This window comes from Asterias rubens, chromosome 13 (genome assembly GCF_902459465.1).
Source record: "Asterias rubens chromosome 13, eAstRub1.3, whole genome shotgun sequence".
Taxonomy (NCBI): Eukaryota; Metazoa; Echinodermata; class Asteroidea; order Forcipulatida; family Asteriidae; genus Asterias; species Asterias rubens.
Window position 1 is genome coordinate 5,276,771 of NC_047074.1, and position 20,965 is coordinate 5,297,735.

Genomic DNA, 20,965 nt, shown 5'->3' on the forward strand with positions numbered 1-20,965 from the left:
TGAATTTTGCTGTAAATAACTGTGTAGGGCTTTGTGACAATAAAACAAGTATTATACTAAACAACCTAATTAAGACTTGACTTGAAGGGACACACCGGCTCACCGTTTACGCAATTTAGGGTGTAGAATCATAATGTTTTTATAGATGGTTGTTGTAACAAACAATTAGAAAATTGGGTTTAGTAATTATTTATAATTTATTTTTATACGGCTGGAAGTAAAACTATCTCCGAAGGTCACGTGGGTTATCCGAACCAAAAAAATGGTTCCGATAACCCACGTGACCTTCGTTTTTTGAAAAAAGCGTTAAAACGGCCAAATTTGATGGTTTCTTTTAGCAAATATTCTTCTCCATTCCTGGAAGACCTTTAGCATCATGTTTTAGTGTATTTTGTAGCTTAAATGAAGCCGGTGTGTCCCTTTAATAGTCGGACCCCCTCGTGTACAAATGAAACACTGGTCAGTCACTGCCATTGCTTTAAGAGGACACGCGACAAAGACGAGAAAATGGACGTCATTTACAGTTAAATGAAAAGTTTAGGTACTCCCATTCAGTTTGGTATAAAACGGAAGTCTGTCATCATATAACTTATAGAGTTGACCTTTGCTATGATTATGCGTGTATTTATGAAAACGAGGCTGCATGGTGTCATGGCCGACTGGTTTAGAGCATCAGATTCAAGTTCTGGTGGTTAAGTTACTGAGCGTGGGTTCGGGTCCCAGTCATGACACGTGTGTCCTTGAGCAAGATTCGTTACTATAATTGCTTCTCTTCAGTCATGGGTATAAATGGGCACCTGCAAGGGTAGAGGGTGATTGACTAGAATGCCACGGCAGCCTAGGGCTGTATACATTCCCAGGAAGCTGAGAAGGTAAAAGGAATGATATTTGCCCAAAGTGCATTAAAGACACTGGACACCATTGTTAATTGTCAAAGACCAGTCTTCTCACTTGGTGTATCTAAGCGCATTAAAGACACTGGACACTATTGTTAATTGTCAAAGACCAGTCTTCTCACTTGGTGTATCTCAACATATGCATAAAATAACAAACCTGTGAAAATTTGAGCTCGATTGGTTGTCGGAGTTGCGAGATAACTATGAAAGAAAAAAAAAACACACCCTTGTCACACGAAGTTGTGTGCTTTCAGATGCTTGATTTCGAGACCTCAAATTCTAAACTTGAGGTCTCGAAATGAAATTCTAGGAAAATTACTTCTTTCTCGAAAACTACGTCACTTCAGAGGGAGCCGTTTCTCACAATGTTTTATACTAGCAACCTCTTCCCATTACTCGTTACCAAGTGAGGTTTTATGCTGATAATTATTTTGAGTAATTACCAATAGTGTCCACTGCCTTTAAGACGGTTATTGCAAAATGCGCTATATAAGAATTATCTATTAGATGGCAAAAATAGTCTGTCACCATAACGAGAGGCGGTATTCAGTATTACTGTTGCAAATATTGAACAAGACCAGGACGGAAGCAGTTTTCCTGCTAGTTTGTATAAGGTGACTTTGGCAGAACGATTTGATATGATTGGATCAATAATAACAGGCTTACATACGAAGATGTGTTCTGTTACGATGTGGTCGAAGTACGACTCCGGACCAGACTCGGGGTGACTGTCCCTCAAACTCGGCCGTCATCCGAGTCGTCTTGACGGCACCCGTCTCATCCAATTACGGTAAATGTCTGGATTCCTGATACACAGCTGTCGAGGTGGCAGTTGTTTATACATGATTACAATCAGGGTAGACATATCATATTGACTGGAGTATTTGGATACTTAAGAAAGCTTCTGTTGCGGGTCACAATCACTTCCTGCTCGGTCAATGTCTTTAAGACGTTTCAGTACTCGGCTTCTTTGGTTGTAGTAACTTAAAAAGCAAAGATGGAAAGATAACACTGGAACCATATAGTTTCCCGTGAAACCTTTTTTTCTGATATGCCATACCTTTTAAATTGAAAACACTATGGTATTTGTTATTTCCGCGCTCCGAAATTTATATAAAGAAGAAGAAGAAGAAGAAGAAGAAGAAGGAGAAGGAGAAGGAGAAGGAGAAGGAGAAGGAGAAGGAGAAGGAGAAGGAGAAGGAGAAGGAGAAGGGGAAGGGGAAGGAGAAGGAGAAGGAGAAGGAGAAGGAGAAGGAGAAGGAGAAGGAGAAGGAGAAGGAGAAGGAGAAGGAGCAGGAGCAGGAGAAGGAGATGGAGAAGGAGAAGGAGAAGGAGAAGGAGAAGGAGAAGGAGAAGGAGAAGGAGAAGGAGAAGGAGAAGGAGAAGGAGCAGGAGAAGGAGAAGGAGAAGGAGAAGGAGAAGAAGAAGAAGAAGAACGCAACCATACAGATTACGACCGTATTACCAACATTACATATCCTATACCTTATCTTCATTCAAAGAGCGTAAACTTCTTGTATAAGAACAGTCTTTGACCATCATTGAGGTCAATGCCAAAACGATACCTTTCTTGATTGAGTACAGCAAAGAACAGCTCCACCAATGTCGTCAATGTTATACCTTATCTTGGTTCGTAGAATTATCATAAAAAAAACCGTTTTATCAATGTACCTTATCTTGTACCATAGATAGGCTAATCATACAGTCAATAATCGTTTTCCAATGTTACCAATGTTGTACCTTATCTCGATCTATAAAGTAGTCGTACGGCAAAGAACCGTTCACCACTTGTACAATTATATTACCTCATCTTGATTCACAGACAACAGTTAAGGAAACATTTACCAAGATAACAAATATCGTACCATATATTGATTCATAGAGAGAAGTCATAAAGTTAGGAGCCGTTTTACCAATATCTCAATGAAACATATTGCAGTTGAGAACTGTCTTACCAATATCACAATGATATACCTTATCTTGATTCAAGAGTAGGCTTAACCATTCAGCTATGAACCGTTTTAGTAACGTCACAAATGCTATTGATCTAGTTTACGATTGAAAGAGAGTAATCATAGTTAGGAGCCGTTTTATCACCATCACAAAATGTTATATACCATACCTTGATTCAAGAGGCTAGACACACCAAACATACTACCGACCTAGGCCCTACCTTATCTTGATTCAACGAGTGTAATTAAACAAGCAAACAATCTTACCAATGATCACCCATGGACGTACGCGTAAATTCCAGCCGCAAAAAGTTAGTAATTGATGGTAATTGCTAAAAATTCATGTACCATTAAAATATGTTGCTAACTGGACCGAAAGAATTCCACAATCTAAAAAAAAAAATGGAAGGTCGCAAGCACCTTTAACTTATAATAAGGAAGCCGGAAATCTCCTTTACACAAATAGCCCCAAACCACGCGGGAAAAAGAAGCAAATCACACTCAGATTAATGAGGTCACGTGAGGTCACGACGCCTGCGGGGTACCAACACATTTTTTCATCAGACGGAATTTCCAATAACCATTTTACCCTAATTGCCCCTGGTGGGCCTGTTCGTCCGGAACAATTTAATAATCAACGCAGGCCACTTGGACCGCAAGTGGCAATTCTGCAAAAACATTATTTTTTTTTGCCAGAAGTTCCAAGTGCTTTGTGTAATACCTGTTGACAATCTTTGCAGATATTGTTTTGTAATTTTGGAGCTTACAAGTCAGGAATATACTCTTGTTGCTGTGTTGCTGTGCCTGAGTGGTAGATTAAGAGAACAATTGAATGACCGAGTTTACAAGTCGACCCTTATAAAATGCGGGAAATAATATGTTTATTTTTCATTCGGTTTAATGGGTAAGAAACTGAGATTAAATAAACAAATCCTTGAAAAAATCATGCAATTCGCTGTAGGTTTTGAATTTAGTTACTTTTTAAGAGCCCGTTGGTATTTTGAAAGACCGTCTTCGAATCTTGGAGTTAGAGTCCAGATTAAAAAAACGCCAATACGTTCACGAACATTGATTCATTTTTGTTGTGTGTAATTTGAATTTTATTTGCACCACGCTTTTTCCTGTTGGCAAGAGTATAATCCTGAATATAAATTCCTTGAGCCTGTGACGTCATAGGCAGGGTAAAAAGGGAGGGGGGGGGGGTCAGGGCTTTGTAACATTTTTGATGTACCATCGCATTTCATATCTGCTGAATCGCAACGACTACAGTGCTTAAGTTAACTAAGAACAATTCTCCTGTTGATACAATAGGCAAGTTTCCATTAATTAACAAAAGTGTACAAAGGTTTTCCTTGTATTCAGAATTGTGTTGGTTCAATTTAAATAAAACGCATACAAATTCACGCGGACAATATTGTTTACCATAACTGACGTTCTGAGAGAAAAGCTACCTGCCAGGTAGCTGTTCGTGGTAGGACTGTCTCAAGTCTATTTATAAGCGGGAACATGCATTTGTTTAAACTAAAACCACGCCGCGTTGTAATAATGCTTGTTAATTATTGATTTGTCTTTGTGTTGCTATGAAGCAATGCACATTATGTTTGTATTACTATTGAGAAGGCCCCTGTTTGTCTAGTCATTACCCAGTAAACTGGCTCACCCATCTGGTGCATAGGAGAAGTTTCCATTAAAGGCACTGGACACCTTTAGTAATTGTTAAAGACCAGTATTCTCACTTTGTCCAACATAGGCTATGCATAAAATAACAAATCTGTGGAACTTTGGGCTCAATTGGTCATCGAAGTTGCAAGAGAATAATGAAAGAAAAATACCCTTAATGCATTACTTTGTGTGCTTTCAGATGCATAAAAGCTTCAGGTCTGAAGTCTTTTATTATTTGAGTGAGAATTTACCCCTTTCTCAAAAACTACGTCACTTCAGAGGGAGCAGTTTCTCACAATATTTTATCAACAGCTCTCCATTGCTCGTTACCAAGTAAGATTTTATGCAAAAAAATTGTTTGAGTAATTACCAATGGTGTTCGGTGCCTTTAGTTATAATATTATTAGCAAAACTATAATAATTACCGGACAAAACATCACACATTCGTGATTAAGTTAAAGAAAATTACTTAACAAGTTGAAACTGTTTCTACCCATATATCAGCTGTAACCAGTTACATATTGTTTTCAGGTTAAGACTTTGATGTTGGTATCGCTAAGCAGCAACTTATGTGCTAAGCTAATCTTTGTGATAACTGGGTCAACCAAACTGGGCCAACTTATACCCAGTCATTCAAAATATGCCTTTTTGGTTGAGTACTGCATGTTATGGTTGTGTGCCGTGTACGGGCTGTATTTGCAGTTTATACAAAAATGAAAAATAGGAATTGAAAAATAGACAATTAGTGTCAATGGAACTGCAATACCAATGACTTCAGCTGACTGTTTATGGATGCGATGTCATGGCAACGGAGGTGACACAAGAAAGGGAAGCTTCCCGTTTCAAATCAGATTAGACCCCAAGACGGAAGAACACAATTAGATTGCATGTGTCAAGACGATGAAGGGGGTACCAGGAGTAGAGCGTAACCACATGGGAAGGTATGGTATAGGTCAGGGTGTAAAACTGATAGAATACCCACACAGGTACAAACAGAAGAGGGTTTGTTAAAAAGCTTCTTGCTATCTCGCCACTATACAGTTATTGCTTTTAAAGGCACTAGACACTATTGGTTATACTGTTAGCATAACAACTTACTTGTTAACGATCAACGGAGAGCTGTTGAGAAACGGCTCCCTCTGAAGTATCTAAATTTTTGAGAAAGAAGTAATTTTCCACTAAAATATTTGAATTTGATTTCGAGACCCCAGAATTTGATTTGGAGGTCTCGAAATCAAGCTTCTGAAATCACACAACATCGTGTGACAAGGGTATTTTTCTTCCCCAACTTATCTTGCAACTTTGATAACCAGTTGAGTCAAAATTTTAACAGAGTTTTTATACGACAAGTGAGAATACTGGTCTTTGACAATTACCACGGTGTCCAGTGCCTTTAAGGGAAATCTTGCAGGCACTGTATTCGAAGATGCATCCTCTGGAATGTGTAATGACCAGTATTGGCGGAGATACCTTGGTGATTCAGTGTCTTGTCTAGACCCTTTTTGCCAGATCTTCCGGTGCCCTTGACTACAGAAATGACCGACAAAAACAGTCACCTTTTTTACCCTAAAGGCTGTCCCGAAGTGTCACTTCTTTATTACATTGGCCCAAATCGAAATGGTCAGTACCACGCATAGCGCGCAGCGCACAGGATCAGCCATTGACCTACCTTCTTTTTATCCTGAACATCTGACGTCAGACTACGAGGCTCGTGAATTACGCCAGCGATTTGCCTTTTAGCTCACGTCCATAATCACATTTGAACTCCCATTATTTTTACATGACCGTCATGGTCCTGGTGATTCGCGGTTGAAAACTAGTTATGTGTATATTTAAAATTCATATACCTGTCTTTATCCGGAAACAGACAGGGGGCCAGTCTACCTTCTTTAGACCTAATCGAGGGCACCCTATTTTAATGACGTCATCTGTACGAGGTCTAGATCTGTGCATGCCGCCGCCATATTTTGTTTATTTCTTTGTACAAGTATGACAGGGATGAATACTGTTCAAAGTATTTACTAAAAATGGGGCACAGACTATTTTTCCTTCGGTCGCATTTCTATTACCGTCACTTGTCATGTAATCCTATAACCAATAAGCCCCGATAGGTTTAGGAAAGAATTTTTTTTACCCAATATTGGGCGGAGTGAAATCACATTTCCGGAAAAGAAGATTACGATGTGCGTTTATAAGCAAACATATCAATCATTCAAACCTTATGAAAGTCAGTGACGATGTACTGAATGAAAGAAACACCGGTCTTACAGACAGACGCCTTCATTCATCGCCAATCTCATATTATACAACAATCACTAAACTGAAGGGTGTATAATGCTAGAAAAGAAGGCTGTATTAGAATAAGCCGAGATACATTAGGGAATTGCCCGGACCACCTAGCTCAGAGAGGCTTTACTTTTAATAAAGGGATATTTATTAGACTGGTTGGGACGACAGACCTTTCGATAAGGGTCAACATTTCCAGAGCTGTTATTTTGCAGGTATATACTTGACGAGTCTAGCTTTTTTGGAAGTACTTGCGATGGCATTAATAGGCTTTCGTATAAAAGGAAGATTTCTCGACAAACTCATTTTGAAATCACAAGACATCAATACACACAATTTGTTACGTAAAATATAAGTTTTGGCTTTATAACTCAACAAAAACATGTTGAATTATTTGCATGTAGGGCCACGTTAGTAAATCATTCGGGATTATACCATTTCTCGTAATCAAATTCTGTTGTGGCATTATTTTGAAAACGATTTTATAGAATAAACGTTGTTGTAAACGTTGTTGTTCTTTCGTTGTATTATCACGTTCTTATACGCTCTCACGTATAGGGAATTGGCACAGATTATTTGCTACAACGTTAAACTACGTTATCACAACAAAACAACCACGCCCAGGCAACGTTTTTGTAACGTTGCATATAAGTTGCCGTAATATCACAGTGTCTTGAACGTTTGGTAGACGCAAGGGAGTCGACACAGTTTTTTTGTTACAACGTGAGGTTTTCTTCACAATATTGTATTGTTGTAATTTGATATAAGCCTATATGAAAACAGGCATCAGTAATTTGATATTGACTGACAGGGCTCTAATAATTGGACCTCGCCTGGGGCACTATTCATGGCCGAGGCTCTCTTCAAGAACCACATGGATGAATTGTAAATGAGGGGCGAAATACCACCCAGATCCCTGCAGGGTGAACCCACTTGATATTGACTGGATCAATGCGCTGAACCCCAAGGATTCTGTTTTTGGAGGCCCTCGAAAAATTGATGCAAATGAAAGATTTCAGGGTCATTTTCTTTCAGGGATTGCTGAAATATGTGCCAATGTTGCATCTAGGCTCGTAACAAATTAGTAATTTTATGTTCATAAGTGAAATGATCCCAAAATGCATTATATTATCCTAAGCTCCTGTACTTCTTACCAAGTAAGTATTGATTGCCATCAACTTTCCGAGTAATTACCAAACAAACAGACCCTTGAATGTTCCATTACATTGTTCATGTTTATTTACAATTCCCCTGTCTGCCAATTTCCGTTCGTTCGTTTCAAAGGGTTATGATAAAAATTCTCCCAAGGCAATTTCTCAAGACAATTATTGGTATCTCGTGGCGCCATTACACCCAGTCAGCTTTGTGCAATTTACTGTCAGTTTATGCTTTTTCTCTGTGTGGTATATCTGCTTTAATTCTGCAAACGCTCAGTTACAGTCTCGACAGTTTAATATCGTAATTCAATTTGACAATATTACATGACATAGCTGCAGTAGCCTCAGTCACTCATTGATCACACGGAGGCAATTTCTTAATTTCACGGGCTGGCACGACGGCTGTTTGTTAATTCTCAATCGATAGCGGGAAACAAGGCCTCTCTATTTATTGACCTAAAAGGCGCAAAAGCAGAATGGAAAGAAGAAAAAGTCCACAGGAGTCGCTTAAAGGTAGGGTACGGTTACAGAAAACGTTGGATGATAATAATTTACTTTACCGTGTATGAATCAGTATGTCAATGTACAACATTGATAATGAGGTAAGACTGACTGATAATATTAAACATCACTGTATATCAAGATAAGGTACAGTGTTAGTATTTGGAAAAACTTGTTTAAAGACACTGGACACTTTTGGTTATTGTCAAAGACCAGTCTTTTCACTTTTCAACATATGCATAAAATAACAAACCTGTGAAAATCTGATCTCGATTGGTCGTCTGAGTTGCGAGATAACCATGAAAGAAAAAAACACCCTTGTCACACAAAGTTGTGTGCTTTCAGATACTTGATCTCGAGACCTCAATTTCTAAACTTGAGGTCTCGAAATCAAATTCGTAGAAATTTCTTCTTTCTAGAAAACTATGTTACTTCAGAGGGAGCCGTTTCTCCTAATGTTTTATACTATCAACATCTCCCCGTTACTCATAACCAAGTGAGGTTTTATGCTGATAATTATTTTGAGTAATTACCAATAGTGTCCACTGCCTTTAATTATGTACATAAAACTCTCTCTGTGTTGTGTCCTAGTTGTGAAAAAAAGAGTTGTTAATCAAAGATTCTCTTCAGAACAACTCATAAAGAAAATTTCATGTGTCTCCGCAAACCTTACGATGCACAGTTTCAAATCTCACATACTTGTACTCGCATACTGATTCAAGATAATCTACAACATTGAAAGTGCCGGCAAAACTACAAAACACGTGACCCTCTTGTGTAAAGTTGACTGAATTTGTTTCCCACCATGCACAGTCTCAAATCTTAGTTTTTTTGTAAATCAGTGAATCAAGATAATGTACATTATAAATATTGCCGTTAAAACTATAGTACTATTATGATACTGCAACATGGTACCCTCTTGCGTACCATATTAAACAAAATTAAACTCGGGGAGTCTATGGCTGTTTTTAAACCCACGGCTAAGATATCGCTTATAGGCTTAGGCTTCCCGTTTGAAGTTCCGCATCAAGAGTGCACGTTTGCATATGCTGACGAAGCGTAAGCCGTAGCCTTTAAACCAAAGACGTAGTTTCGAAAAGGGGCAAACAATCTTGTGTCATTCTTCACTAACGGCTTTGTCACAAGAAAAATATATATACTTAAATATACACGCGCCTAAAGAAATCTTCTTTGTTGGTTTGCATGAACAGGACCTTCAATTCATATTTACTTTCCGGTCGAGGTCGCCAAATAATTGCTGTGGGCACCAAATCATCACGTGCCCAACTGCGGATTACAAAATGTCTTAACAAAGATGTACACAAGCATCCTTTTGGGGCATTTTCTTTTCAAAGATTTGGATTCTTTGTCGAAGTACCTCTTTAATCTAATGAGATATTTTCCCGTTATTTTTACATCAACATATACCGGAATGTCGTGTATAGGCAGCTGTACTTTTCGAACGTTATTTTTGACGACTTTGACTGGGAGAGAAAATCCAGCAGCTTTTAAAAATCATTGAGAAATTTACCTTCCAGCAGTTCCAATTACTTTTATATTTTAACGATAACACCAGGTGTGTTGCGAAGTTTTCAGTGGGGCCCAGCGGCTCGCAGCCCTGGCCGCCAATCCCCGCAGCGACGCCACTTTAAACGGTGCTAATGCGTATTCTCCGCAGGGAACCTAAACCGTTTAAAGCATTGAGTGTGTGTGTATGTGGTTTATTTTTTAACTAGTAGGGTACCAGACTTATTATTAACTTTCCCGGAAAGATTTCCAGATAATTACATTGACAGTAAATTTAATGTGTTTAAAACATTTCTGGGTTTTCTTGTGCTAGTCTTAGCACATTTCGCCCGGGTTGCTCCAGACGAGCTAATGTTACAAAAGGAGACCGCCACAACTGCTGTTTGCGAATTACGTCATGAAGTGTATTTGGGTTCAATTTGTTTTAATTCACTTACCCAACTATGACGGAAATATGTAAAGCAAGAACAAGTTTAAAAAGCAAGAACGTCCAAGGAGACACGTCAAAATTGAAGTACCACAAGTAATAAGCCTTTGAATTGTTTTAACATAGCTCAGGAAAGAAGGCTGACTGAGTATATTGTGCTAACACACATCGGCGTAAGGGTTACACCAAAATTAGCATACAAAATAATTACTTCAAACTACCAACAGCATCAGAATGACATAGAACATCGTCAGAATGACTTCAGAACAGCGTCAGAATTACAAACGTCATCAGAATAATACTATAGAACAGCGTCAGAATGACTATAGAACAGCATCTGAATGACTATAGAAAAGCGTCAGAATGACTATAGGAAAGCGTCAGAATGACTATAGAAAAGCGTCAGAATGACTGTAGAACAGCGTCAGAATGACTAGAGAACAGCATCAGAATTACTTCAGAAAAGCATCAGAATTACTATATAACATCGTCCGAATAATTATAGAACAGCGCCAGAATGATTATTGAACAGCAACAGAATGACTTAAGAGCAGCATCAGAATGACTATAGAAAAGCGTCAGAATGACTATAGAACAGCATCAGAATAACTCAGAAGCATCTTTCTGCCAGGGCCCAATTTCATAGAGCTGCTTAAGCACAACATTTTGCTAAAGCAAAAACATCCTTGCTTAGTAAATTCAGATTACCGGCCAAGACTGCACTCAATTGTTATGCTAAGTAAACAACAACTAAATACATGTACCAGTCACAAGCAATGTATATGGCATGACATTTTTGCCAGTAACATGTGAAAAATAAGCGAGCTATTTTCGTGCTTAAGCAAATTGCTTAGGCAGCTCTATGAAATTGGCCCCAGACCTCAAGAATTCGGTTCACGCTAAATAGTTGAGATGTCCGACACTAAAAGCACTACTGGAAATAACTGAATCGAAGATTTGAATATATCAATTCATTCAAATCATTAAGCACTTCAAATAAAACTACCTCACCCCTTTACTTCCATAGTGACACAAATTCCGTCACCTTACTTTATGAAAATTGCCAACTTTAAATTCCAGACGAACACAGTTTGACACCATGCACCTTTTGAAGAGCACACCCCGTAGTCAACAAACAGCCGTTGCTATTTTGGGCGCGCAAACTTGACTGTGTTTGGACCCTGGGGCGCATTTATGTACATGGTTATTCGGATGAGCGCAATCTCTAGTGCATTAGCTGTCGCAATGCTCTGCTCACGGAGAAGAAAAACAGGGCAAGTCAATCCACATGGGGAGTGTCTGCCTAGGATCTCCAAAACCACTGTTTTGGTCGTGGCTCTGCGGCTATGGCTCCATCAGCTATTCAGGTTCGGGGTGTCAAACAGGCGGACGGAGCCTTAGCAAAAGCCCAAGCCCAATAGATTCGTGGTTTCGAAAATGGTATTAAGCCTCTATCTAAAAAAAATACCTTCACCATGACCACCTGATCTTGGTCACGTTCCCTGTCCTTGTCAACAATAGTACTTTATATTTGGTTTGCGGTAAAACCATTGTGTACATCTGCTTGCCAAGTAGATGTTGACATATCTGTCTTGCTTTATATTCCACTACCGTGGAGTAGATTTTCGAAATTCGGGAGACTAGTCTCACATCTGAAAAAACTGTCGTGCTTTTGTTAACTATACCTATTATTTCATATGCCTTTTTGAGATGGAGACAATACTATGACACTGGTTTGGGTGAATTTGCATAATATTTACACCCAAATCAAACGGTGCACTCCTGTAAGGGTCCACCTTACCTCAAAAAAGGCTAATAGAACTGTTCTCTACTCCGAGACTGCGGTTTGGTTTACATTGATTTCAAAAGAGAAAAACAAAACCCTACGGGTTCCACATGATGAAGGTCTATATCGAAAAAACATCCGACACAATATAACATTATGCAAATGATCAATAAAAACAAATTTGGACAAAGCATTCGAAACAATAGTATCAACAATTGCCCGAACATCTGACGTCACATTTCGAGTCTACACTAAAAATTATAGTATACATGTAGCTACGGCTATACGTCGAACGGGCGACATCAGCAGAAATACAATACTCTAAAAAAAACCGCAAGTCATTAATTGACCCGGATTCCAGACCCAACTGGGGGCCTGACCCATTTTGAATCAAACAGACACAGAATATGGTTAGAAAGCAGGATTTTAATTCAGATCCTGCTTATTTTTGACCCATTTTAACACAGATTCCGGGTCATAATATGACTCAGAAATGGCGCAAGTTCCGCGATCCGGATTACTTCTTACCCGCAGGTTTGGGGCCAGAACCACCAGCCACAACAACAAGGCCAAGGAGCATCACCAACAAAACACCAAAAATACCAAGAGCAAAAGAAATGAATGAGAAGACAACAACGGGATCATTGATGCAAAAGGTACTTTCTTGAAGAAGAGATCGCGGCTGAAATTCAGCCCAGCCGTCTTGGTTCGGATACTTGGAGTGTGTCCTTACCGGCATCTCCGTCTGAAATTGATACCGTGTAGAAGATCGATGAGCAGGCGGGCCTCTTGTCTCCCGAACCGCGTTTTCCAGGAAACAAAAGGTCCCAACCTTGCGATGATGACAAGAGAATATATATAATACACGGGCGACTGAGCCAGTCAAAAAAATAATAAAGAAGTTTCATCAATATCATCCCCGCCTTGAATAAAAGATATTTGATGCGTCTAAGAAAACTTATTATGACAGTAATATGAATCCATACCTGATACATGGGCTATACAATTGAAATTGAGCTCAAAAGCTACCAAGAAGTGTAATTGTGTATGGGGGCATTACTGTTTATTTAGCAATATTGGCATGCTGGTAGGGCATTCTCGGTATACAAGTTGAAGAAAAGTAACATATTTGGTTGGTTTATTATAAGCTCATCAGAAACAGGGTTTAGCCATCAAAAGAGAAGCATGCAAGCGCTACCCATTTTATAAACGCACAATATCAGTATTTTTGTACCCACATTTTCAATCTATGACGCGTTACCAACAGTAACGTTTCTCAGATTGTGTATTCCTATTATAAGGATTATTCTTCCTGCGTGAACATAACCGCTCCGGATGTTCGCTGTCATCTAAAAAACGCAACAACCTTTTAAAATGAAATTTTAACATAGTTGTATTGCATCAACCACTTTATAAAGGATCAAAACAATCGAACGGTTAACAAAACAGAAGGTTTACCTTGCCTTATAATTGGCACTGTGTTTCGATCCAGAGGAACGTTCCTTCGCGCCTATATAGAACTCGGTGCCTGACGTTTGAGCCGTTCTTTAACTTTTATACAGGAAGTATATATAACAGTAATGGCCCTTCCGTACTTTGCTTTCACTGATACTATGCACACTGCCCCTTTAAGCTTAAGGAAAACGCAAGCACCTTCTATTTAATTAACAAGTAATGAACACCGCTCCTCTAAACACAAGGGAAGCGCAATTACTGTCCCTTTAAACTAACAAAAAGTGCAACCACTGCACCTTTAACTCACTTAACAAGTCCCTTTAACGGGCTAGAAGTGCCGAACATAGATCTTCGATTTTCTTTGGAGTGGATAGGCGTGCAGTGATATCCATGGCCCTCCAGCAAGCTGAGTATGAAACGTAAGTCCCGTAAAATGCAAATGTAAATAAAGTCCCTGGGCGCTAAAACATCACATTCTGGATCTGAATAAAGTACAGTAGGCCTACTTCCCTGGCGGATATTCCATTAACATTTATTTCATTCCAATAAAAATTAATTTCAAGAGGGGAAGTTTGTACAAGCTCAAAGTGTTGTACTTCTATTTTTATTTTTCATGACAGTGCACTCAAGTAAACAAATTTTCGTCAGTATTGTGACCTTATATATAGAGGTGAAGCCTTCACTTCCGGTTTAAACAGGAATTTCAAGGTCAGATAAACGTAAGTTAATTAAGACACACTTTCTTCGTCGTGATTTCTAAAAGGAAATACTATTTGTGAACCACTCTGTGAAAATGAGCCACATGTCGCCCAATTCAATAAGTTATGGACAGTTTAAGGTGGAAAATGTATTTAAAAAAAAAAGATCATACTTATGTCTAATTTGTATCCTTTTGCACACAATGGTAGTTTAAAATATCATTTTACTTGTAATTCGTTTTTCACAAAAAAATGGTGTAGTGGCTAATTTCAAACGGGATTAACTCAGCAACGCGATACACCCCAAAGTTTAGACACATACCAAATTACTGCTGCTGATGTGTTCTTTCCAGCCATGCATATAACTCAATTCCTGAAATTGCCTACATCTGACTCATTTTCACAGAGCGGGTCATATTTTTACAAACATAAACGAAAATACCGCTACGCAATACGAAACCCGACCCAATGTTCAGATTTTGCGAATCTCGTACACCAAATCAGGGGATTCGACAGTCAACTCAAAACCGCTTACGAGAGCTATAAAAACTAAACGTTTATGACGTGCCTATTATTTCAAGGCTATGTTATACATTCCCAACAATAATTATAATATAATTGTTATAGACATAAACTATACGCACAATGAAAGTATTTGAAGAAAAAGAATCGCATGCACGATAAAGGCAGTGGACACTATTGGTAATTGTTAAAGACTAGCCTTCACACTTGGTGTATCTCAACATATGCATAAAATAACAAACCTGTGAAAATTTGAGCTCAATCGGTCATCGAACTTGCGAGATACGAATGAAAGAACAAAATACCCTTTTCACACGAAGTTGTGTGCGTTTAGATGGTTGATTTCGAGACCTCAAGTTCTAAATCTGAGGTCTCGAAATCAAATTCGTGGAAAATTACTTCTTTCTCAAAAACTATGGCACTTCAGAGGGAGCTGTTTCTCACAATGTTTTATACCATCAACCTCTCCCTATTGCTCATCACCAAGAAAGGTTTTATGCTAATAATTATTTTGAGTAATTACCAATAGTGTCCATTGCCTTTAAGCAAAAAATTCGCTTAAGCACGAAAATAGCTGGAAAAAAGTCATGCCACATACATTGCTTGTGACTGGTATTTAGCTGTTGTTTACTTAGCATAACAATTGAGTGGAGTTTTAGCTGGTAATCTGATTTTATAAGCAAAGATTTGTTTGCTTAAGCACAATTTTGTGCTTAAGCAGCTCTATGAAATTGGGCCCAGGGGGGACAGAGGCAATGGCCTGCGGCAGTGGCCTGCGTTGCCTTCATGTATATCCAGACATGGGTTCTGTATCCAACCCAACTTGCATTATTCCTATCGCCTCAGTGTATATAAACCTATACTCAACGACAGATGTTTACCCACAGTATTAAAACTACATAACATAATTGCCCGGCCTACGATATTAAGTTAATATTCTAATTTTGGTCCATCGAGTCCCAAATTCAATTAGTTTGTTAAAGCTGCGTCAATTTAGCATTGTGTAATTTTTATCATCTCTGACTTATTTTTGTCTGAGCTTGGCACTCGAAAATATGCAATTTGTACATTAAACGGAGGCAGTTAAGGTTTACCGATAACTCACCAATTTGTATAGCTTATGGTAAAGGGATGTTTTTTGTCATAGTCCAGTCACTAACTTATCCAAAAAGCCAATAATAAAAAATTAATCAAATCATTTTAAATACGTTTCTGATTAACGTAGTTAGTCGTAAGTACCGAAAGGCCATACCTCTTCATAATTTGAAACTATTGAGGAAGTAATGATTAATCATGACGATTGATGTTTGTCATGACGACTCTATAGGCCTATATAAACAAATACTTAGATCAGACAATTATTGAATTCGTACTCAAGTCTACAACCTGCTTCTTGTCCGACTCAGAATTTACACGCGAGCTTTCTAAGTCTCCGGATTTGTGAACCGAACCATAAGGTAAATTTTTTTTTTTAAAATTCAGTATTCGTCAAAACATGTCAATGAAACGTATGAACGATTGAAGGAGCGAGGAGACCGAGGACCAGACCAACCTTGAGCTAAAATTTACACCGTAATTTGTTCAGTTCGCTCGGCGTGATTCTCAGGCGCCCCGTGGGCCAACGCAGCCACCGTGAGGGTCAAAATACAGTCAGTTAACAACACACGAATACATCATTTGACAGTTTTGAGGTTATAAAAACATAGAGGTGGATACTTTGTAATATTTTCCCAGTAAACATTGGGTTGACAAACATTCCATATGCTTCAAAGCAGTTTATAACAAGAGCAGACTGTGAATATGTCCAAAGTTTCGTCTATATGTTTCAATGGTCGTCAGTAAAAATGCCATCTGAAGTCATCAAGTCGAAACAAAACACTTGGACCATCAAAATTAAATTGACGAAATTTCAATTTCATTTGTAACATTCGTACATACTCAAGCATCCACTTTAAACAGCAATGGCTCACTCATCGAAATGCTAGACAATGTTGACGTGCCCTCCCTTTACCAGAGGGGACACGTTCGCAACGCAGCCGACTTGAGGGCAAGACTGTTTGTTAAAACAAATATTGGCATTTCTGATCGGGTATCTCTTACATTTCAATAATTCATTTTGTTTGATCACGGCTCAACCGTAGGGTCTTTAGCTGACAGTGAAACTGCTCAGATGTTCGTATAAACTGAAATCAAACCCAGCCTGATATGATTTAATGTATTGCTGTATATACAAGATCAATTGATAAAATGCAATGTATAGGACCTTGTGAAAAGTCGATATAGGCCTAACTGTACAAAATATTTTTCTAAATAAATATCAACTATAGCCTGATTTAAAAAACAAAACAAACAAACAATCAAACAAACAACAAATAACAATACCCACGGGTGTAAATTTTAACAGCAAGTTTAGAATCTGTGTCAGTTCATGGCGGAATAATGGTAAAGTTTGGAATCCCTTTGATACCACATATCCAACCAATGTACACGTCTTTTTTTTTACAGTCTCGTTTGAATTGCTTTGCCATTTAACTGTCACAGCATTGTTGAACTTCAACTCCCTCCTCTAAAACACACCAACTACATTTATTTGTATAAACTTCAGACACCCTTTACCCATCTGTCAAGTATAATAAAATAGAGAACGGAAATATTTCCTGCTCTGTAATCGATTAAATCGGAGGACAGTATACACACGTTTGAAGTTCCGCTCTGTAATGCCAAGGGACATTATTATGGGCTGAAAATAGCGCTCCAGACATCAACTGTTTAAGTTAGATTGAAATTATAGTACTACGGGTGATAGGCCTAATGTGTGGGTGGTCATCACATCCGCCTAATGAGATTTGATGTCTTATGGTGACTTACTCGATGATCCGTCTGACTGAAAGTAAATTCCTCAGCTTACGTTCAACTTGAAAACTACGGGAGCGTATTGCCGCCCATGAATAAAATACATCCATCTTATTGTGTACGTACACGGTAGTTTGGATTTAGCGCGTATGTACACGATTAGTTACATACGTTCCCGATAAGTTACGTACGTATAAGATAAGTTACGTATGTACACGATAAGTTACGTACGTACACAATACGTAACGTACGTGCACTCACGATAAGTTATGTACGTACACGATGAGTTACGTACATACACGATACATTACGACGTACACGATAAGATACGCATGAACAATGAGGTACGTACAAGATAGTTTAGGCTAATCGTGTACGTGCACAATTAGTTTCGTCGTGTACGTACACGATAAGATGGTAAATTTTTGTTATTTGTGCGACGGCAATACGTTTCCGTAGTAAACACTAACTTTTACACAATTTAAAGTTCACTAAGTACAGTATAGAACAGTTCGGCAGTACTAGTTTACACAGTAGGCCTACATAATTTTTGGGGGCTTTGTTTCAATAGAAGTTCTCATTGACGAGATGGACACCCTTAGCGTAATACAAACCAAGCACTGGTCTTAAGATCTTATGCTGTCACATCTTAATCTAAAACACGCGGAGTCCAAATGGAGTTTGAAAAAAACTGATTTTGTTAGTGTCTGTTGAAACTCACCTGGTTTCTCTTGCCTGCCATCTTGATCAACTCCCTTGGCTGGGTGCCAACAGCAAAGAAATACCCCGAGCTGCGAAGCAACTTCCAAACCCAACGAAGCCAAGAGAATTCCCAAAATGGTATACTTCAGGAATTTCTGTCGATGTGTATTGTCCTCAAGTGGTATTGCTTTCTTTTCACTGCGCCTCTGCCTTGAATATCTTTGTCAAGAGTGTATACTTTTGTACAGAAAGGCAAACAATGATGGTGCTTTTTTCTAAGCGGTTTGCTGAAGTAATTTCATTCTATACAAAAGTGTGATACAATGTTGCAGGTGAACATCTGCGTTGGAAACAATAGGTCATTCTGCAGACGGTAGAGAGCGCCTTGCTTATTGGCTGAACCGCTTTTAGTGGCAGATGGTGAGTCTTTGTATCGTCACTTGCGGCAGGTGGATAGAGTCTGCCAACCAACCAGACGTCCGGTCCATTCACAATGATACACACACCTGATACGACCAGCCAATATGATAATTTATATGCTATATAGATTGGATGGGAGGCTGTATAGCTGATTGTCGTGGTATGAGCTGGCTGCCAAACTTGATTAGCGCCGAATGGGCTCGGATCGTTTTGCGCTCGCTCAGACCCCTTCGATTGCTACCGACTCCAGGGCTGCGAAACTAACGGAACGGCACATCCGGGCTGAATGAACTAAACGGAACGGCGCACCAGGGCTGAATGAACTAACGGAACGGCGCATCCGGGGCAGTACAAACGGTACGGTGTATATAAAGGGCTACTTACGCTTGCTTGGTTCCGGAATTCAAAACCATATGATTTCAAATCTATTAAATTTCAACATATATTTGGTTGAATACAATAACATTATTTACCATAGGTGTAAACTACTGCTGTCATCTTTGAAGGTAAAGGTTTTGGAAACTGAATTGACAAAAAGTACAATCGTATGTCACAGACATGATTAACTGTAGGCATGGCCTAACCATAAGGCACACGCTTAAGGTAATTACAGAAATGGTTTGCGTTGTTGTTGGTCGTTTGTTTTTACAATTTCCATTCGTGATATTGAAACAAAGTTTGTTCTGAACGTATCATGACAAACACGATTGCACTTACATTTTTCTTCTCTTGTATTAACCTTAAGGACCCTGGACACTATTGGTAATTGTTAAAGACCAGTAATCCCACTTAGTGTATCTCAACATATGCACAAAATAACAAACCTGTGAAAATTTGAGCTCAATTGGTCTTCGTAGTTGCGAGTTAATAATGAAAGAAAAAACACAATTTTCACACGAAGTTGTGTGCTTTCAGATGCTTGATTTCGAGACCTCAAAATCTAATTCTGAGGTCTCAAAAGCAAATTCGTGGAAAAGTACTCCTTCTCGAAAACTACGTTACTTCAGAGGGAGCCGCTTCTCACAATGTTTACACTATCAACCTCTCCCCATTACTCGTTACCAAGTAAAGTTTTATGCTTATAATTAATTAATTAACAATAGTGTCCATTCAGTGCGAGGACCAACTTGGGATACAGACCCCAGACCTTGTGTAGAATTCATAACTGCTGCAGTTAATTAATTGAAGTCATACAATTCAAGAACTACAGCCCGGCAATATTAATTTATGGTTTGTATTCAAGTTTGGTCAATATCTGCTGAAGGCATAATCCCATGAAGGTCGTACTTCACGGAGGCAATCAATTTGACAGCGCTGTGTGTTTCATTTGGCACACTGAGCGCATCTGGGCTAAATTTCATAGAGCTGCTAAAAGGCACTGTACACGTTTTGTAATTGTCAAATACCAGTGTTCTAACTTGGTGTATCCCATCATAAGCATAAAATAACAAGCCTGTGAAAATTTGGGCTCCAATCGGTCATCAAAGTTGCGAGAAATTGATGAAAGAAAAAACACCCTTGTTGGACGAATCTGTGTGCATTCAGATAGGGATAAAAGACTTCTAGCTAGAAGTCTTTTATTATTTTAGTGATAAATTAGCTCTTTCTCAAAAACAAAGTTACATCAGAGGGAGTCGTTTCTCACAATGTGTTATACTATCAACAGCTCTCCAATGCTCGTTGCCAAGTCAGTTTTTAAGTTAATATTTGTTTTGAGTAATTACCAAACGTGTACATTCCCTTTAAAGGACCAGGGGCCGATTTCACAAAGGTCTCAAATCGATCGTAACTTCAAATCAGTCGTAGTTGCTAAGTAAAGTGTGATGTCACAATACAAATCTCTATGGTGATACTGAAAATTTGTCTTGCGATGAATTTTATTGCTTTGTGAAATCGGCCCCTGGACACGTTTGGTGTTTACTCTAGACCAGTATGCTCTTGGTGTATCCCAAAATATGCATACATCACCAAATCTGTGAAACTGTGAATCAATTGGCCATTGAAGTTGCAAGAGAATAATAAAAGACCCCCCCCCCCCCGTTGTAAAATTTTGTGTGTTCTCATATGCCCAATTAAAGGCTTCAGTTTTTCATTATTCTAGTGGGAAACTACCTCTTTCTC

The 20,965-nt window shown here is 38.8% G+C and overlaps 1 protein-coding gene across 1 annotated transcript in view; it reads right to left on the reverse strand.

Moving 5' to 3' along the window:
• LOC117298932 (acetylcholinesterase-like) overlaps nt 1–19,024 on the reverse strand; it is a 32,501-nt gene extending 13,477 nt beyond the window's left edge. The window contains exon 1 of the mRNA XM_033782315.1: nt 18,444–19,024. Within this exon, the coding sequence (XP_033638206.1) occupies nt 18,444–18,464 (21 nt within the window). The 5' untranslated portion in view covers nt 18,465–19,024. The remainder of the gene's footprint in view (nt 1–18,443) is intronic.
• Between the last annotated feature and the right edge of the window lie 1,941 nt (nt 19,025–20,965).